The 20,065-nt window shown below is 42.5% G+C and overlaps 2 protein-coding genes across 2 annotated transcripts; one reads left to right on the top strand and one right to left on the bottom strand.

Annotated features, from left to right (window-relative positions):
• Positions 1-904: 904 nt before the first annotated feature.
• On the top strand, positions 905-7,440 carry LOC111570506 (uncharacterized). Its single transcript, XM_055010436.1, has 3 exons — positions 905-1,411; positions 2,827-3,945; positions 6,011-7,440. The coding sequence occupies exons 2-3, from the start codon at positions 2,932-2,934 to the stop codon at positions 6,371-6,373; spliced, it is 1,377 nt and encodes a 458-aa protein (XP_054866411.1). The 5' UTR covers positions 905-1,411; positions 2,827-2,931; the 3' UTR covers positions 6,374-7,440.
• Positions 7,413-19,720, bottom strand: LOC111570498 (bone morphogenetic protein 7-like). Its single transcript, XM_023273298.3, has 7 exons — positions 18,979-19,720; positions 15,164-15,353; positions 9,452-9,600; positions 9,045-9,251; positions 8,894-8,967; positions 8,699-8,809; positions 7,413-8,607 (listed from the first exon to the last, which is right to left on the bottom strand). The coding sequence occupies exons 1-7, from the start codon at positions 19,373-19,375 to the stop codon at positions 8,458-8,460; spliced, it is 1,278 nt and encodes a 425-aa protein (XP_023129066.2). The 5' UTR covers positions 19,376-19,720; the 3' UTR covers positions 7,413-8,457.
• Between the last annotated feature and the right edge of the window lie 345 nt (positions 19,721-20,065).

The raw sequence follows: 20,065 nt of genomic DNA, 5'->3' as shown, positions 1-20,065 counted from the left end.
TACCGAAACTCACACTTGGTGTCTGTGCCAAGCTGTGAAGCGAAACGGCAAAATCAAGCTGTAAAGTAGCAGTTGGGAAGTGGTGGGAGTGACTGGCGATTTATATCAATAAAAACAGACTCTTTGTAAATGTCAGTGGTTGTGGTGGTTCCGCCTAAATGTGCTAGTCGTGGCAAAGGCATGCGATGCAACGTCTTACCGTGCCATGAACTTTCTGTATGTGAGCACATCAGTGGATGAAAACGAGAAAAAAAAAGCAAGACTGTTACAGAAAGAGAGAGTGGGCAGAGGAAGCATGATGTGACTCAAAGTGAGAAATCCTCTTCACCACAAACTAAATTATGCGTAGGCTTTCCCCTGACTGGGGGTTCACCTGCTGAGGCCCTGCAAAATCGATAGCTGAGACCCAGGCTGCTGTGCTGCTGAGGCAGCCAAGCCAATGTCCTCTTTCTTGTGTTTTCACATGAGATGAAAGGATGTGCAACCCTTAAAACGCTGCTTTGTTTCTGCAGAGGCTTGGCATTGGTACTTAATGTCAGCCTTTGAATAGTTTGATCAAAAGCAGTTTGAAAGCGGCCGTTCGGTTTGGCATCTTGCTAATTCAGGATGAAACATTATTCATTCACATCTGCCCACTGAGGTGAGAAAAGCAGGAAGTGAGAAACAGCAGGAAGAATTAGCAGCGAGTGAAGGTTAGACGCCCTCAGGTTGCACATGTGATCTGTTGCGCTGTCCTTTTTTTGGGCTTGTGAATTTGTCTGTCCAGGCTAGTCGACAGCAATGCTTTCCCAGCCTCAATCCACCAGGCAAAACGTCAAAGCCATCAGGCAGTCATACGCCTACTATCAGCTGAGGAGTTGCACAGCAGTCTCATTTCTAATTATACACCCAACAACAGAGAGCTACAGAGTGAAGGAGAGAGTGTGGAATATGAAGAGAGGAAGAGGAGGTTGATTACAAATGGAAGAGAGGCTGAGAGTGCTACTCAGCAGCAAACACAGGGTGAACAAGTTCAGGTGTGAGAGACTGAAAGAGAGAGAGGAAGAGAAAGAGGTAGAGACATCAAATCTGTCTGAGAAAGGTTAACAGGACCGACCGACTGACTGAGCAGAGTGGGAGTGTAAAATGTACAAGCGAGTAGGAGGGAAAAGAGAGAGAGAGAGAGAGAGAGAGAAGAGAAAAGAAGAGAGGAGGAAAAAGGAGGAGTGTGTGTCTGATAGGCAGTCTGTTGAGCTTGTCTGGATGCCTCCTTTCATTGCGCTCTGTTTTGCTTTATCACCTGCAGACTGCGAGGACGACACGAGCCAGACAGGTGTGTGAGGAGCGTCTGTCTTCATGCTGTCAACATGAATGGACCTGCTGCATGAAGATGGATGCACACGGAGACACGGACGGGTGAATGGAGGAACATGTAAGTAAGACTTCTTAGAAAATCTTGATTCATGTGTTGAGAAATGCCTTTTTTCCCCTTTAAAAGACACAAATGCATGTCTGAGGAACTCTTTCTGGGATACGACATTAAAGGTTAAACTTTTTATATTATGCTAAATCCTCATTAAAAAAAAAACATCAAGCCCACTAAGTGCAATATTGTCACTACTCATGTGCAAATAATTGCATCCTCAGTGCAGATTATCATTAAAATGACAGCACTAAACTGCTGTGGGTACATTTCATTTCCATAGATAAGAGTAGTGACCAATGATCACCTCATATGGTTATTGAGCTTGAAACCCTTCACATTACAGGCCTGTTGGAGTCATGATCTGATCATACCTGTGTAGGTCACTGTGAGTGCGTAGCCCCACACCTCGATGCAATTTGAATTGATTTACATTCACACTGCAGGCATTTAGCAGACAAATACTTATCTATTTATGTCTCATGGCATAATGCTGAGTGCTCGCACAGGAATGTCGGTGTGAGGGTGTCGTCTGATCCCACACACACTCACATAATAGAGAAACAGCTCATATCAGAGACATGCCTGTCAGGAGGAGTGAAAGAGGTCCATTCAGCCGCGCTGCTCGCCGGTGATGATGACATAATGGCTTGACAAGCTGTAAAACTCCTCTGCTTGCTCTTTACCTCCCTACACCGCTTTGTGTTAGAAATGTGTCTGCAGTGCGTTCGAGGAGGTAACACACTGTTGTGCGTCTGGCCACAAGGCGCTTATATTTAGCCCACCTCAGTGAACTGACTCATGACTGTGCGTGCATGTAAGCAGGATGATGGTGTTTCAGTAGCTTGTGGTGTTGGAGATCACTTTGAGAAAGGAAACTGGGTCTGCGTGTTGAACATCTTGCACATATTCAGTCGTGAGCCTATATTTTTATTTTGTGGTGGAAAATGTCAGCGTTAAAACTTTACCACAGGGCACGATTAACCTCAAACCATACTTTTTCATACTGAAAAAAATCTAACCTCCAACTTTACACCCACCACTAACTTTACTGCTCCTTGTCCTCGCTGCACCCGTTCCTTCACCAACCACGCTGTGCAGGACTTTGTTACCATAGTAACTTTTTGACAAAGCAGTTGGGTGATGTCCATCAAACTAAGCCCCGTCAATATAGAAATTGTTGGCTGTCAAGCTGTAATTTGAAGCTGATTGTGAAGCTATTGTTTAGATGTCAAGGGGATATTTACAGGCAGTGATCTCCACACGTGGCACTTTCAGAAGGGAGAGGAAAAGTTCTTTCAAGATCTTAAAGCGAGAGAAAATGACAGAGAAAGAAACTCTACATAGGGAATGAAATTATTTTTTTCTCCATCTTGACTGTGAGTGTATGAAGTGCATCTCTATTTGTTTTTTCTTCTGTTCAGAGTGACGACCTCAGATCTTGCCAAGAAACTAATGGAGTCTAAGGCCACCTCTGCTCCTGCAGGAGACCATGAAGTGTCAGTGTGAACGACAAGCACAGTGAGCCAATGAGCTTCACAACGAACCCGGCTCCAGTCCCAGACAGGGACAGCCTCCCGCTTAAAAAGAGGGACCAACGGCCAAGCTCACCTCTGCAGCAGCAGCAGCAACATCGGCAGTGTGATGCTGCAAATTTCAAGGCGCCATACCCTTACAAGAGCCACGGCGAGTTTAAAACGAAACACATGGGCCCATTTCAACCTGTGCCGAGGCGGGTCCCTGCTCTGTACCAGCCCTGGATGCAGACGCACACATCCACCAGGTCCAAACCTCACGTCCTGTCTGCGTTCAGGGAGCATCACGGCTGGGCAGAGTGGGGAGAGTTCAACCCCCTGCACCCTGGATGGAACCACCACTTCCAGCACCAAAGCCACCTGTCTGCAGACCACCCAGGCCACCCGCACTACGCCTCCAGATTCAGTGCCGTCTCCCTGGTCAGCGAGGGTTTCCACAGAGTGAGTGGAGGGTACGGATGGGAGAAGCTCAAGACGTTAAGGGACAACAGCTTGAACCCAGAGAGGCAGAGCTACGGCAGGCATAAAGGGCCATATGTAAGGCGAGGAGACAGAAAAACTGAATATTTCCCCAGGGTTGAAAAAGCAAGTCCTCCATCTTTGAGCACATGTCTACCTCACTCTCAACATGAAGACTTGTCAACAAAAGCTACCAAACATTCTTTTTCTGGAGTTTCCCCTGATAACTCAAACAGCACATGCATCCCCATGAAGGAGGACACATCCAGATCTTCTGCTGCTGCCTCCGCTGCTTCGTCCTCCTCCACCTCCTCTAACCGTTTCCCTTGGCTGCTCCCTCACTTCGTGGCCGGTTCCCTGATAGAGCTCAGAGACGGACGGCTGAGGAGGGTAGAGCACCTGCAGACCGAAGACTTCCTGCTCGGCTCGCTGGCCTGTCCGGACCTTCGCTTGAGCTGCTGCACGGTGCAGCGCATCTCCCCTTCAGCCTCCTCCTCCTCCTCCTCCATCTCCCGCCTCCTCATCCTGCTGCACGACCAGCAGTCTCAGGTGAAGGAAAGTCACTCTGTGGTATTGTTATTTCACAGCAAAGCCCTTTTCAAGTATCTGTCATTATTCTTCTTACTACTATATCTATCAAATGCTGGAACTCAGCAGCTGTAAATTCTATGGTTTGTAGCAAAAAACACAAATTCTTCAGTCATCTCAGGTTCTTTATTAGAAAATGCACTTAGTGAGACTTAATCTGTGACATGTTAAAGAAAAAAGCTGCTGATATTTTATATTTTTGTATTAAAATCAATAGAAAACACCAGCATGCATTGACTATGTGTTCAGACCTTAATCCCCGGTGCCACAGAGCTGAATTTTTGTCCAAAAAATGCAAATATATTACCAAATAAATTAGCAAATATATCCTCATGCTGCCATAAAATACTAGAATAGAAAATTTGTATTTATCCACAGCTGAAAATAGTCCACAACAACTGTACTGTATCTCCCTTGTGGAGGAATATATGCTAAACACTAAACTAGCAATGTGTTTTAGGAAATAATACAGTCCTATTTAACATTTGAAAATATATGTTGACCTTATTTTTTTGAATCTGCATGTTTTCGGTAGTATTGAAATCCCTTATATGGGGTAAATATTGTGTCAGCTGAGAATAAAATGGAAGATATAAAAAGGTCTAATCATTTAAAGCCATTTGTTTGAGCCTGCAGGTAAACCAAAGATCCTTAGTTAATCATTTGAATGTTTTGGGTATCTACATAGAAACCTGCTATGTTGGTGGTGTCAAAAATCATTAAACACTTCCATGTCTATCTCCATCTAATTTCTGTTAGATTTCAACACAAATACATTCTACAAATTGAAACAACACCACCCCCTAGTGAACGTGCACCGACCAAGCACAGCATTATGACCACCTGACTAATATTGTGTTGGTCCCCTTTTGCTGCCAAAAAAACCCTAATGTGTCGAGGCAAGGACTCCACTAGACCTCTGAAGGTGTGCCGTGGTATCTGGCAGCAAGATGTTAGCAGCAGATCCTTTAAGTCCTCTAAGTTGTGAGGTGGGGCCTACATGGATCGGACTTGTTTGCCCAGCACATCCCACAGATGCTCAATTGGATTGAAATCTGGAGAACTTTGAAGCAAAATCAACACCTCAAACTGGTTGTTGTGCTCCTCAAACCATTCCTGAACCATTCTTGCTTTGTGGCACGGCACATTATCCTGCTGAAAGAGGCCACAGCCATCAGGGAATACCATTTCCATGAAAGGGTGTAACAACTCTTAGGTAGGTGGTACGTGTCAAAGTAACATCCATATGAATGGCAGGACAAAAGGTTTCCCAGCAGGACATTGAACAAAGCACCACTCTACCTTCTTCCCATAGTGCATCCTGGTGTCATGTGTTCACCAGATAAGTGATGTATACGCACATAGCCATCCGTGTGATGTAAAAGAAAACATGATTCATCAGACCAGGCCACCTTCTTCCATTGCTCCGTATTCCAGTTCTGAAGCTCACATGCCCAGTCTTGGTACTTTTGGCGGTGCACAGGGGTCAGCATGGGCAGCCCTATATGCAACAGACTGTTGTGTACTCTGACACCTTTCTATCAGAACCAGCATTAACTTCTTCAGCAATATGAGCAACAGTAGCTCGTCTGTTGGATCTGACCAGCCTTCGCTCCCCATGTGCATCAGTGAGCCTCAGCCACCCATGACCATGTCACCGGTTCACCACTGTTCCTTCCTTGGACCACTTTTGATAGCTATTGACCACTGCAGACTGGGAACACCCCACAAGAGCTGCAGTTTTGGAGATGCTCTGACCCAGTCATCTAGCCATCGCAATTGGGCCCTTGTCGAGCTCGCTCAAATCCTTATGCTTGCCCATTTTTCCTGCTTCTAACACGTCAATTTTTTGGACAAAATGTCCTTTTGCTGCCTTATACCTAACCCATTATCAGGTGCCACGATGAACAGATAATCAGTTATTCACTTCACCTGTCAGTGGTCATAATGTTATGCCTGATCAATGTATTTCTAAGCTGTGTTTCTACACCTCAGTCTACTGTATTCATGTATTTCCCTCCTCCAGGAGCTGGTGGATGTGTATGTGGAGTACCCATTCTTTGTGCGTGGGCGAGGCTGGTCTTCCTGTAGCCCTCAGAGGACTGCTCGTCTCTGCGGCCTGCAGTGCCGCCAGCTCAGCGTGGGGGACGTCTGCCTGGCTCTCACCCCCGTCTCACCTCCACAGCCGCCGTCAGCCGCCCTGGAGCCAAGAACCTCACCCAGCAAGTCAAAGGGAGGCTGCGAGCCCCTGAAGGCACCACAAACTGCCTTGCACCCCCCAGTTACCCCAAAGCAGCAAACAGGAGGACAGAAGATGGGGGCAGAGGCAGTTCGCAGGAGACACTATTCTGCCCCTGAGCTGAGAGGTCCAGGGACTAATTGCATGTAATGAACATGTTTTATGGGTAGGAACTCTTTTAAGCTCTGATATAATCAGCCTATATTTGCTGTCTCTCTACCTCCTGAATCATGTCTGTGCTTGACTGTCGTTTTGATATGTATCTAAGGAGTAACTGCTAATGAGGAGTGATACAGTAATATTAACTCTCAGGATCCCCTGGAGGTAAGCTGATATTAGCACACACTGTATTCGTCAGGGTTATCAGGGATCACACAGACGATGAGCTATCACAGTTCAGAGTTGTATTTTCTGTGAGCCTGATCAAAGTCTGTAACGACACATATTTCTGATCTCACTCTTGATAGAGAACTCAGGCTGTGTGAAACATTTATGAGAAAGTGGAGAACCAAAGTGTAAACCTATGTTGCCACAGGGAGCTGCTTCAGTACTTTTGCATTTGAAGGAAATCCGTAGGTTCAAAGAATATTGTTGGAGTTTTAGCTCTAAAGTGAGTGTTGGTATTCTTTCTAGCGGTTCTGACTAAATCAGCCCACGTTCCTCGAAAAGCACATAAAAATACTCCCTCAGGTTTTTCACTGCTGATGATATCGTTTACAGTTGCTCTCTCTTCTGCCTGATATTATGTAAGACGTCTTCATGATCACAAAAGGAAATTAGAAATCAGACAATATTTTACTCAATTTAAGAGCGAATTTCACATTGACAATCAATACAATTCTTAATCGTACGAGTAGGATTTAGTTTCACGCCTCTACCTCTATTTTCTATTTACAGATCTGCGTTTTTAATAGTGTAGGCTGTGATGTGAAGTGTTGTATTGGGAGCACCCAGCTTCTCAGTGAACGTCAGTGTGAATGTCTTTATATGCCTGGTTGTTTTATGTATATATCAATGCTCTGCTTTTTGTACCGATGCTCCTTTTTAAACGTCCGTCCTGAGTGGAGATGCTCAAGCTATTCTAAGTATTTGAAAGGTGCAGTTTGTGTCAGTTCACATTCATTTGAATAGGATGAAATTAAAATGTGGATTATATGGACATGGTGCTGTACGTGAAAAAAAAAGTTAAAAGAAATAAACGTGTAATATTTGCTTCATATTTGTAGCCGATTCTTTTCACACTAAACATAAATTTCCAAGCAAAACGGGCTAAAAATAGCTACTGCTGCTGTTCATATTGAGGTAAAAACATTACAGTTGCTTCCTAGTTGATAGTTGCCATTTATTCTGCTTCTTTAATGTGACAAAATAAAATTACAGCCTCTGTTTGCCCACCTGCAGCTCTGGTCCGACACCAGAAGGCAGCTGCATCGGGGGTGATGGTGCACATCCTGATGTCCACCTCGTGAAGATGAAACGCTGACATCTTTCCAGCTTTAAGCCTTTGACTGGGTGGTGAAATATGTCTGCACCAGAGAACTACAGGCTCAACAGTGTGTCCCACACACTGTAATGAACTGCTGTTATTCTTCACTGAGCCTCACATCAGCTGCCAGATGTCTCACTTCTGACCTGGTCCATCTGTCCAGCTGAACACCAGTTCAACACCAGCGAGATTTTTCCTTTTTTTCCTCATCAGGACTCAAGTTCATCCAGCTGTTCCAAGAGCCAAGGTGCAGCGGTTCAATGGGAAGATGGCGCTCTAAAGTTTTACGAGCTGTGAAATCTGCTATCAAATGCACATTACCACACAGGCAATATTTTATATTCTCATCTCAAAGAGTATCCAGATGCAGATATGTGCTGCACAAGATATGATCTCTGGAAATAGGGAAAGTTTTTACATGATGCTTTTAGAACTAAAAGTTTGAGCTTGAGAAATAACCGCTCAAAGTCTTTTCAGTGCATTTTTCTTGTCATATTCAAAGGAAAAAATAATAAAATCCTTTGTTCTGCCTTTCTCTGTGAGCAGTAGCTGGAATGGGGCTGCGGTAGTGGTTTAGACCGACTCAGCTGCTTGTCATAAAAACAGATCCCCAGATTAAAGCTTGCTCTGCAGCCATAGCTCCCTGGTGACCGGCCAGTCAATCATCTCTTGTCTCTGCTTGCTCCACATCTGGGTTTCTTCAGCATGTCTCCAGATTTGCAGAACTCATAGAAGAGGGTACGAGCAGTCAGTGACAGCCACAGGCTCTGACCACCATGTTGCGGTATTTTTTCAGGATGACGTTGGAGCTGTCGTCAAAGTAGAGCACCGAGATGCCGTGGAGCTGTGTGGGGGCGCAGCAGGGTTTGGGTACCGTCTCCGGGTTAATAAAGTGCACCTGTGGTAAGAAGGAATGAAATATATGCTCAGAGAAAGAAAGTGGAGGTTGTATTGAAAGTGCCTATGATCAAAGACTCTTTGGGTCTTACCAGAGTTTGCACAATAGCGTGATTGGTGGCATTCATGTATGAGTTGAGAGGGAAGGCGCACTCTCCCTCACAGTAATACGCTGCATAGCCCTCCGGTGCGATGATCCAGTCCTGATCAGAATAAAACCAAATGGTCAGTTAACTGTCACTTTGGAAGAAATGCATGTAAAATGGAATGGACATTTTGTACAATACCTGCCATCCTAAATCTCTGAAGCTGACGTACAGCTCATGCTTTTTACATCCCTCTTTGGAGATGCCGAGGTTTTCTGAAAGTAACAAACACAAAAAGTTAGCTGATCAAAGGGATGGCTAACTTGCCATGGCACAATTAGATTTTAAGCACCTGTTGCAGCCTCCACTGCCTTCAGTGCATCCTGGACGGTCCTCTGAGGTTTGGATCGGTTCGACTGCCGCCCCTTGTGGCCGTGAGCTGAGCGGACGCTTCGGAGTCGCACCTCGTTGGCTTTAAAGAACACGACCAGGAAGGGCTGCTTGTCCTGAGGCCCATTGCCTGTCGCCAGTCCAGCCATCTGGGGGTTCCTTTTCTGGCCTACAGGGGGAGACAGGCAGGAACAAACCACTGAATATGACAAAAACACACATCTGAGACCCTATTAAACATTATTCCTCTTAATATGACCACAGCAACTAAAATCATAACATAAAATTCTGTAGGAACTTTAGACAAACACTATAATCATTGCTGCTATTGATCCCTCCCCTGGGGATCAACATCTGGTAGTTACTGACCATTACTGTCCTCCAGCACCAGATGTAGGCCGAGGTTCTGTTCAGGATTGACCAGCCAGAGGTTACTGGTCGTGGTCAGATCAAACACCAGCCAACCTTCTTCTGAAGCCCAAACTTCTCGCTGGTCCAGCAGCAGCAGCTCCACTTCACTGAGGAGAGAAGAAAACATCAATCAACTCCAGGGGCTGACTAAAAGGCATTCAAAGCATTTTTTTTCAGGGATGTCCACTTGTTTGGCTGCAGACTGAAAACTCATTCTCACAAAATGCAATGTTGATGAAACAGGATGGTTTAACTGTTGCATGGTATTCAGTGCAAATTAATGAAATTAATAGAAGCCAAATTATACAAAATAGAAATTTAGCAGGGAAATCATGTCAAAACTACCCGTATATTTCTATAATACTCTCAGGGCAGTCAGAACATATTAGGGCAACTTGTTTTATGTTTTTGAAAGATGTACTCCAGCAGAGTAGACTGAAGTGAGGCAGTTAGATGCATACAATGCAGCAGCAGCATAATATTACAAAACATTAAAGCAGCCAAAAATGCAGCACTATTTGAGTTTTTCTATTTTGTGCAACTATATATCCACTCTCAAAGGCAAATATTGTACTTTTTACTTCGCTGGATTTATGTGAAAGCTTCAGTTTTTAGTTTTCAAATGTTTATACCCTTCCTATTCTCCAAATTTGGTGATTTTGACTTTGATTTTTTTTTTTTTAATAAAGTGAAACAAAAGGTTTTTTTTGATCAGTTGAGAACATTTTCCCACTTCTGATGATGCATTTTTTTAAATGCCTAAGTTTGAAGCAATATTAATCCAAAAACATATAATGAACTCTGCAGATATATATCACAACTGAAATAAACAATCAACACAATAGCTGAACTTTTCCACCTTAAACCTACAGTTTACAGTCTCAGAAACATGAATTCAGACTTCCAGGGTGTCAAACATAAAAAACATTAGGAACCAATTCTGTCAACTAGCAGAGTGGGGGTTTTTGTATTATTATTTTCCTTTAGAATCCATTTGTGCCTCAAACATAAACATTCAAGTTTTAATTACCTCAATATAACAACCTGCTATATTGTTGTGTTGAATAGTTCTACAGTGTTCGAACAGTTGTAGACGAGCTGCTGTGCTCAGTTACAGTGAGTGAATTCATGCATTTGAGGGAAATAATCAGTGTGGAGTTACATTTAAGTCATTTTAAGGTAGGAAGGGACTGGTTTCATGACTTCTGATACACAGAGGTTTGTTTTTAAGGGTTTAAGCAAAACCCTGAAGTTCAACTTTAAGCTAATTTAGCTGATAAAACTCATATTTTTAAGTAAGGTTTAACATGCAGGACATATACTTGTAGTGGAGTATTTTCACAATGTGGTACGAAGTAAAAGATCTAAAAATATTGTGACTACTGAGTGGAATGTTGTTGATTAGTCATATAGCTGAGTTCAATATATGTAGGAACATGTTTCTTTTACTGAAGGCAAAAATCCCCCTTAAAAAGCAAAAGGTGAATGGGACTGTCATGCAGACCTGTTAGAGCATCACCAGGGAAAACACAGAGTATCTCGCTGATGTCTGACACTGATACCTGTGGGTGTGTGCTTTGTTGGGGAAGTCAGCTGCATATCAACACTTGTGAATTCAGTGTGTGTGTTTGATTGCATTCTATTTCACAGAAATATGCTCAACAGTAAGGACAAAAGTGAAGTTAATATCGATTCAAAATGCCATTTCTAGCAATTATAGTTTAGAGATCTGAACAGTCAGCTGACACTCTGAACCATGTAGACCTCCTGCTGTGAACATTATCAAAGCAGCACTTCCCTCACATCCCTTAAGAAAACTCTACACTGACACATGTCGTCTTCAGGGCAGATTTCACAGACAACTGCTTTATTTACAGACTGAGTTTCTGAAGTCAGGCAGACGCCTGTCTTCGTCGTTGTCTCGTCTGTGTGGCTGAGAGGGCTTTACGTCTGTGAATGACAATGGTGTTGCCTTTAACACTGACTTCAGCCCTACTGTCACAGATTAAAAATCTGGAACTCCGGCTTGCACATGACCCTTTTTAAACAAGATGCATGCTTTTAATTTCTACCAAACACCTGAGTTTACACATCCTGAGCAATCCTTACTGCTGAAATGTGATTACTTAAAGCATGTTTCTTTTATCTCTGTAGGTCCTATAGTCAAACAGAACATGCTTCAGTAGCTTGCTATGTGTTTCTCATGTAGATTGTCCCTACAGAAACATTTCCAGGTACTTTATCTATAATGATGGTTGCAAATATAAAATCCTTGCAGCATTAGTAGAAAAATCTGCTGGATTTTTAAAAAATGCAAGGGACCCTGTAAAAAACTATTTTGTCTTGCAGTGTTGCCACTTTTAGATTAGGATTACAACACCAATAGCAACACAAAGCCAGCATTGTTCAGCTCAGTACTGGGTAGCCTACAAGAACAAACCTACTAAACAAGCAATCCTCCAGAATACGTGGAATGAACTGTATCAGCTGTCTTGACCCCTTTTACCAATCTTCCATGAGATTCTTTTCTGCTTTTTTCTGTTGCTCTGCTTGAATTAGCTCAAGAGTTTAATGGCAGAGTCATAGTGATGCTGAATTTTCCATGTCAACAACCTAATCTTGTGTTATATTTGACTAAAGTATTGAATTCATGGCTGGGCATTTTACAATGGCATGCTTGAAATTACTCAGTAATCCTGCATTTCCAAACTGGTAAAGTGGATTTGATTACCTGTATGTTTGTTTGGAATTTGCACCATTTAAGTAAAATATCAACTGCAATCTCCTACCTGTGAATTACCCAATCTTATATTATGGGTATTTGTTGTAAAGTTGTGTTGCATCAAATTGTGTTTTGTTTTTGTTTTTTTTTACTTACAATAATTTTCTTTCATAATGGATTGATTGATAAATATATAAAACATTGAAACACAGTGAAATATTACCATCAGTCATTCTTAAAGCCCTATAGCTAACTTAAAGAAACATCTTTGTTTGTCTGAGCAACAGTAAAAACAGATGTCGAGTTTTCTATCATGAAAAAAGGCAAACTAGCAAATATTCACATGCCTTAGAATTTTTGGCATTTTTCTTCATGTAAATGATCATCAGTTGTCAGAATAACACTTTCAAATGACTAATCGATGGATCAGCTGATCATCTCAGCTCCACAGCACTGGTCAATGCAATAGCTGCCATGTTTACTGGGATCATTAGGGGATCTAACCTCCAGGAGGTTTAATCCAGTCATGTCGAAGCAAAGCTGAGTCAAGCAGGTGAGAGAGAATTCATAATGTGAGTAGGTGGTGGAGCTGTGATTTGTGCAACAGAGAGCAATGTGTGGAATCTCTGTTCAGCTGTAATTTCATGTGTGGTTTGAAACAAGACAACGGTGTGAAAGCAACACAGAAATTGGCAGACAAAACACAGCTTGAGACAGTCAGACAGAAACACACAGGGAAAAAACCACCTGTGCAACAGAGAGAGTGACGTCTTGAGGGTTTGGTGTTATTTGTGGTGGGAGCTGTGCGATATAAACGCAGGTCTCCTGAGGACTGTCCTGTTCTGACTGCGTGAGAGCAAACTGCTCTGGAGGGAACCAACGCATTTCTGTAATTGACACTAACGCCTGTGTAAACAGTGCCGACGCTGACAATAACATCAGCAGAAACAACCTGTGGGGAAATGTAGACTAACAATCAGCTTTAAGAGAAAAACACACAGGAGCACAAAATGTTTGGCCTGTTAAACTCAACCACACAACTCAAACTATGTCACTGATTTAAGAAGATAATCATATGGGGCAATGAAACATCCAGTTACCTACAAGACTGGGTAGATCATCTGTGAAACACTTTTAAGAGTCAGCTCAGACAAATTGCGGGAAATATGTCCTGATTTGCCACACAGTGTTTCGTACCACCACCCCAATATGATGGAGGTAAACAGAGTTAGTGCTGCATGAAAAGTGAGATTTAAAGAAAGAGAATTTACAGCTAAACCAACAACTTTGTGAGGCGGTAGCTAAAGGCACAGGGATGTTTTTGCACGAAGCGTGAATGAAAACCTACGTTTGGTTACAGCACAGAGATGTGGAGCAACACGTTTATGAGAAGCACTAAATGTTTTCATGTATGTATTAAGTCATACATGTTGAAAATTGTAGATATAGTTGACTTTACAACACTATTTGTGATGTTATACCCAGAAATAGACCATTATCTGAAAATCTGAATAAGCTGTTCATGTTAAAGACTCTGTCTGGTAAAAATCTAATTTTTTACCTCGTAAACATGTTAACATATGTTTTTATATGCTGGGAGTCAAATCGTGAGTAAAATAGGCAGTGAAGTTCACAGATGAGCATTTACACCATAAAACTATGGTGTATCAATCACAGTCTCAAAAACACAGATTCAGACTTGCTGAGTTTCATTCATAACAAATCAAAAGAACCATTTCTGCCAACTTACAGGGTGGGGCTTTAATGTGTCATTGTTCTTCTTCAGAATCAGTTTCTAGTTGAAACATCTAAGACTGGATTACTCCAGTATTAGAACTTGCCATTGTGTCGTGTATTGAGGTTTTACGGTGTTGGAACAGAAGTCATAGGTGAGCCGGTGAGTGAGGAGAGAGGCAGGACCACAGAGATCCACAAGGTCTACAGGAAGCAACAATGTAGAGTCCCATCTAAGCCATTGTAAGGAATAAAGTTATTATTTTCATGGAAAAAACTTCTATATTTGTAACTTTTACGCGCAGAGATGAGTTTTTTGGGTTAAATGAACGACTGATGAGAGACTTCAAGAACAAATGACGAGAATCAGAAAAGAAAATGTAACTTGAAATATCTGCACGGACGGACTGCATTTAAGCAGATGTGTAATTCAGTATGTGGAACTGGAATTATCTGGTTTTTGGCTTAAAAAGTCGCTGAAAATATTAAGAAAAAAATGGGGACATTATGAACTTACTGGGTAATATTTCTACAAAAATTATTGTTAATGACTGTGTTTGAGTGCTTAGCTGTAAAGCTTTTATGTGATCTTTGAAAAGAAAGAAAGAACATAAAAATAGAGATGACCATCTGCTTTTATACTATGTTATTATGTTTATTAGACTTTTTTTTTTTCCCCCTCATTCTCCTTTTTCAGTCATGGGATGGGCAAAAGATTTCTGGGTTGTAGTGCCTTTTTCTTTTTGTAAAACTGGTTGGAAATCATAAATGCAAATGAACAAAACAAACTACAGTGTATAATGAATAAAAAGAGGTGAAAACTTTAACCAAGGGCAGACGTTAAATTCAAATTCTAAGGATCATTTAAGTTGCACAAATACACACAAATGCCAACATCATGGTGGAATAAAAATCAAGATTGTCAGTACAGGTTTTATGGTGCTTCATCTGTTAGCTACAACTAATGAAATGGCTGACAGTGTCTTAACTAGAGTCATGCTGCTGGTGTTGGATAAAGAGCAAAATTATGCAGAGGTGAGTAGGAAAACAGTTTTTTCAGTAATTTTAGTGGACCAGCCTCAAAATGCTAAACATAGTTAAGAGCACTGAGTTGACACATAAGATATAAGGTGAAGGAAATAAAGGCTGAGCAGCACAGTAACCAACAAAAAAAACATAAAGCTTGAACTGGAGCTGAAAAGAAACACGTTTACCTGTTTGGAGGCTCCCGCAGGACCTGGTAGACTCTGACTCTGAAAGTTTCATTCTCATTGCGCTCCTGAATGAAATCCTTGTAAATCCTGAATTCTGCGGCTGTGATTGCTTCTCCCTCTGGAATACGGGAAAGGTCAAACCGAAACTCTCTCGTGTGCTGCTGGAACAGAAGATCCTGATCCCGATCAACTGTCAGAAGAAGACACACAGACATGATCTGTGTTGATCAAACAAAGCAGAGCAGAGGAACAGTCGATGTTCCCTACGTGCCAGCTGATGATGATACCAGCGTTATGAGTGATTTATTGTTTTCTCTCCAGCTGACACACACACACACACACACAGAGACACACACAGAGTAACTTTCAGACTCTCAAAGAGAAAGTTTGTGCCGACATAGAAAAGGCAAATCGCTTAGTACAATCAGATGGTAAACCAGTCAGTGCATGCAATATCTGTCAAAACGGTTGTTGATTCAGGCGATTCTCTGATGTGTGTTGCTCTGCCCGCAGCTCGGAAGCACTTTGTCAGAAATAGGAAAAATCCTGCTGCCATGAGTGCAGTGATTGATGTAAACATCACTTAAGTCAAGTCTGCCATACGTGCCAATGTGGGGGAGAAAAAACACATTCGTGGCCCAGTTTGGCTCCCGGTTTAAATTGCACACATGTGCTGACCACAAGAAAAGGCCCGTTAAGGCACAGCCCGGAAAACCACAGCAGCCAGCGTGCTTTTACAAACACACTCACACAAAGTAGAGAGAGCCACACAAATACATGTGAGCCTCTGCTACCAGACTCTGTGCCCATTTTTGCAATGTATCACCATCCAGTGATTGATTTCATTCTGATTGCAGAGGAGAAAGTGGGGCAGCAGTAGCCGGTGACACTGTGAGGTTTCCGCCCAGCTCAGAGCCAGCTGAAGCTCTCCAACACTCAGAGTTTCCAGAAGAACGGTGGTCAGAAAGACCCCAGAGCTTCCTGAAGCTTTCCAGTGTCATGTTTTTACAGCATTAGTCAACATGCTTGTCCTTGGAAAGAGCGGTGGAGGTCTCTGGTGAAGGTGTGCAGAGTGGAGCAGCGATTAGCCGCTTTAAACACTTCCTGCCCACTGGCACACACCATGACATCATCGTGACCTCATCCCCTGTTCCGAGTGATGCTCCACTATTGTTTCAGAGCACAAACAGTCATCCTGACGGGACCCCGACGCTAGAAACAGAACATGTTTCACCACACTACAGAGCTCACACAGACACACTGAGTCACAGACTTTTAAAAACACTTTTAACAACACAAAAACACACACCAGCCGTTCGTCGTTAAGAGCAGTGCATACTGAACCCTGCTAGTCATTTGTTTGACCGCAATTAAATGCTGGAAGCGCGACGAGGGGTGATTTTATGCAAGCAATAATTGCTTGTAAGGACTTGGTGTGTTTACGTTAGGGACCATTAGCTGCAGAGATCAGACCTCAGATATGCAAACTTCCCTCTGGGAGGCATTTCAACACTTCAGATTACTCCTGACACTGCAGGGCCACACAGCCACAGAGCTATCATTAACCTATCACAATTTTATGGTAAATGCTTTTTTTTTTTTTTTTATCTTTACAAATCAACGTGGGAGGTTTTTAAGATGTATCACAATGTCTGCACACACAAAAAAAAATGACTAAAGTAAAAAAAAACATGACGTGGATTGAAAATTATTACATTCATTCTGAAACTCAGTCTTTTCATTTGTGACGCATGCTTTTCAGCTTAATAAAGGTAGAAGTAAATCACTTGTTTTATTCTCTTCCAAAGTCATGACTATCTGTATGTGTTGATTAGTTTAACACCCACTCCTATAGAAATAGTATCACACCTTTTCATTAATTCACTATAAAAGCTATAGGAGAAGAGAGGCATGTTCACAGTTACAATTTGAGCCTCGTCATGAAAAGAAAGAAATTTTTTACCACATGATATAAATAAAGGTAAGGTTAATGAGATTTTCTGGTGTGGCAAAAGAAATTCTTAGCATGATCTCCTTACACTACCTGCAGATCAGCTTAGCAGGACAAGCACATTTCTTCCTGCTTTCTTTCAAAACACAATAATCCCTCTGTTACGTACAACAACATTTTGCAGTTTTTTCTTGAATAAAGTGACATTTCTTCTCATTAGGCCTTTCTCATGGCCTGCAGGTATCTTGTGGTGAATGCAAAAAAGCCCATACTGAACACGTGTACACATTTGAAAGAAAAGACTTCAGCAGCAGTAAACACGGAGCTCAACATGAGGAGCAGCAGAGCAGAGAGCTGCAGAAGGCCTCAACCTACAAATATGCAGTAGTAGCTGCCTTTTCTAATACGGCATGGCAATGAGACGACATACATGCATGCAAATTAATTCCTTTACCTTTTACTCAAACACAAATGGCTAATTTATCAAGAAAAAATTATTTATCAATTATTTATTTTTTAAAAACACACTGGAACCTGTGGTCTTTGAAAAGTAAATACTGTAACCATCGGTCTTAAAGTGATCGTCAAGAGACCACCAAGCTAGTCACTCCAGCAAAATGTGGGAGCTAAAAACTCTGCCAATCATCAGCACAGAAGGCCTTGGTGGGCTCAAGAAAGAAAAACACACACACGCTCATTGTATCCTTTTTCTTACCCCTCCTTCCTCTTTGTAATCAAACTCTTCAAATGTGAAACCGCATGAATCTGCTGCTGGTTTTGTGAAATGGAGCTTCCAGAGCTCATTAGCTAAAGACTGTCACTTAAAAGTTTGCAATGAGGATATAAAATGTGATGAGATTTTCTTACAGTTTCCAAATGTTTTATATCAACCACATGTTTATGGGCTTACTGACAAAAATAAATGGAAATGACTCTTTATTTGAAGGCTTCTATGGAATTCCAGCGGCAGACAATCAGACTGGAAGGTTTCTTGGAGACGTATCTCAGATGAGCTCTTCACAGTAATCTGTAACCCTCATCCAAGCCCTGAGGCAGGAGATGGTTTTGGATCTAACTACAGGCACAGGCACCATTTCGTCTGCCGTTTCCCCCATAGGGATGTCAGAGCAGCAGCAAGAAAGCAGGATTTGCCCTTTATAAATTCAATAACACCTGAGTGAGTCCCATCTCCTGACCGACCTCCAAGCAAACATGCCAAGCTGACAGATGCAAGAATGCATGCACACTTGCACAGGCACCTGCATGAACAGAGATCACTACAGCAATAATATACTTAGATGTAGTATGTATCTCTAATTCTGTGGGGGTTTAGAAAAGCCTGTTCAATTCCTAGTCATGCGAAACAAAGCCATGCTAAAGCCTCTCCCCCAGAGCTTTGAAGGGATTTTGAGGAAATCAGATACATGTATGTTGTTATAACATTTACAGCTTGGAATGCATAACGCTTGATTTCAAGTGAAGAACGTCACCTTAAAGCCACAATATCAACCACAACAGCTTTCACAGAGGCAAAGTTAAGTAATGCACTTTGCTCTAGTAGCCATAAGGGGAATTGAAATAGAAAGCTTAAGTTGTGACATGATGAAAATAACTTAAAATATTAATACACTGTCACAGCCCATTGTAAGTTTGAGTAGTAGTGAATGATGGTGATAATCTTTGGGCAATTAAATGTCAATAGACAGTTATAGGCTCCTGTATGTCTTGGTATTTGAATGAAATGTTAAATCCAATGATACCAACAAACCTACTTTAAACTCAGAGTTTCTTTGTTATCTGCCACAAGTTTGACGCTCTACGTGTAAACACTGATAATAGTTTTTCAAAAGTCACATTTACTCACTGAGGTTGACAAAGCTCATCACCGTGTCCGCGTCATCCAGGAAGCGGCTGTCCTGCGGGGTCACCACTGAAGACGTCTGCGTGGGTAAAACTGTCTTGTAATACGAATATCCGTGCGGCTCCGTGTCCGTGGAGATGGTGTTATACAGGTCCAGCATGAACATCGGCGCAGCGTTGTGTTTGGTGTGAAGGTGAGGTCGCGGACGGTGCGGCAGCCCCAGGATGGAGAGGATCTCCCGCTGCATCTCTCTGCGTTCCTGGTTCCTCAGCCGCCGCTGGATGAAGCTGGAGCGCACCTCGCTGTCCACTGAGAAGTTGGAGAAAGTGACCCGCGTGGCCAACACGCAGTAGCCCCACGACACGAGGATCGTTATCGTTGCCAAGGCGCTTGTCACCATCTTTAACCCAATTTTACGCGCGGCTCTAACTACACGAAAGATACGACAAGAGATGCGGTTCCTATATAAACAGATCTTCTACATGTGGAGGAAGTTAAACACACTATCATTTATTAACACTGAGTATAATTCATTCATCATCTACCGTTGCGCGCTATCCTGATGTGATACAGCCGTGCGCTCCTCTTGACGGTAACTTGGGAATGGATTTTATTGGGGCGCTCTGTCTGGGGAGGGGCAGGAGAATGGATAAACCAAGACTGTAGGGACTGGGGCAGCGTGTGTGGGGGTGAGGCAAGGAAAAGTAGGGCGAACCTAGATCGTTGTCCTGGTACTATCTTGGTAATTAGTTAGATGGGTGTGGACCTTTGGAAATAGAGTGTAGCACCAATGCGTCTTTTGTTTGGACTGATTGTTTGATGAAAGTGAGATTTAATCGGATCACTTTGTAGCACACAGTCATCTTGTTCTCTGCCTGGTAGCCAGCCTTACTGTGACCTTTCTTTTGGCCATCTAATGGTTCTTCAGTCCTCAAAGAATCATGGTTACGCATTTACAAAGCCCATTTATTCTGCTCAACCAGTTTACACATCTCATCACCGTGCGCAAACGCTGTGCACATCCCCGCACACTAAATGATCAGTGTAAATGTGAAGTGGGAAAATCCCCTGATCCATTCTCAAACACAGA

The sequence above is a fragment of the Amphiprion ocellaris genome, chromosome 5 (assembly GCF_022539595.1).
Source record: "Amphiprion ocellaris isolate individual 3 ecotype Okinawa chromosome 5, ASM2253959v1, whole genome shotgun sequence".
In the NCBI taxonomy this organism is placed as follows: Eukaryota; Metazoa; Chordata; class Actinopteri; family Pomacentridae; genus Amphiprion; species Amphiprion ocellaris.
The sequence above is the reverse complement of the archived record's forward strand: the minus strand, read 5'-3'. Positions and strand labels throughout refer to the sequence as shown.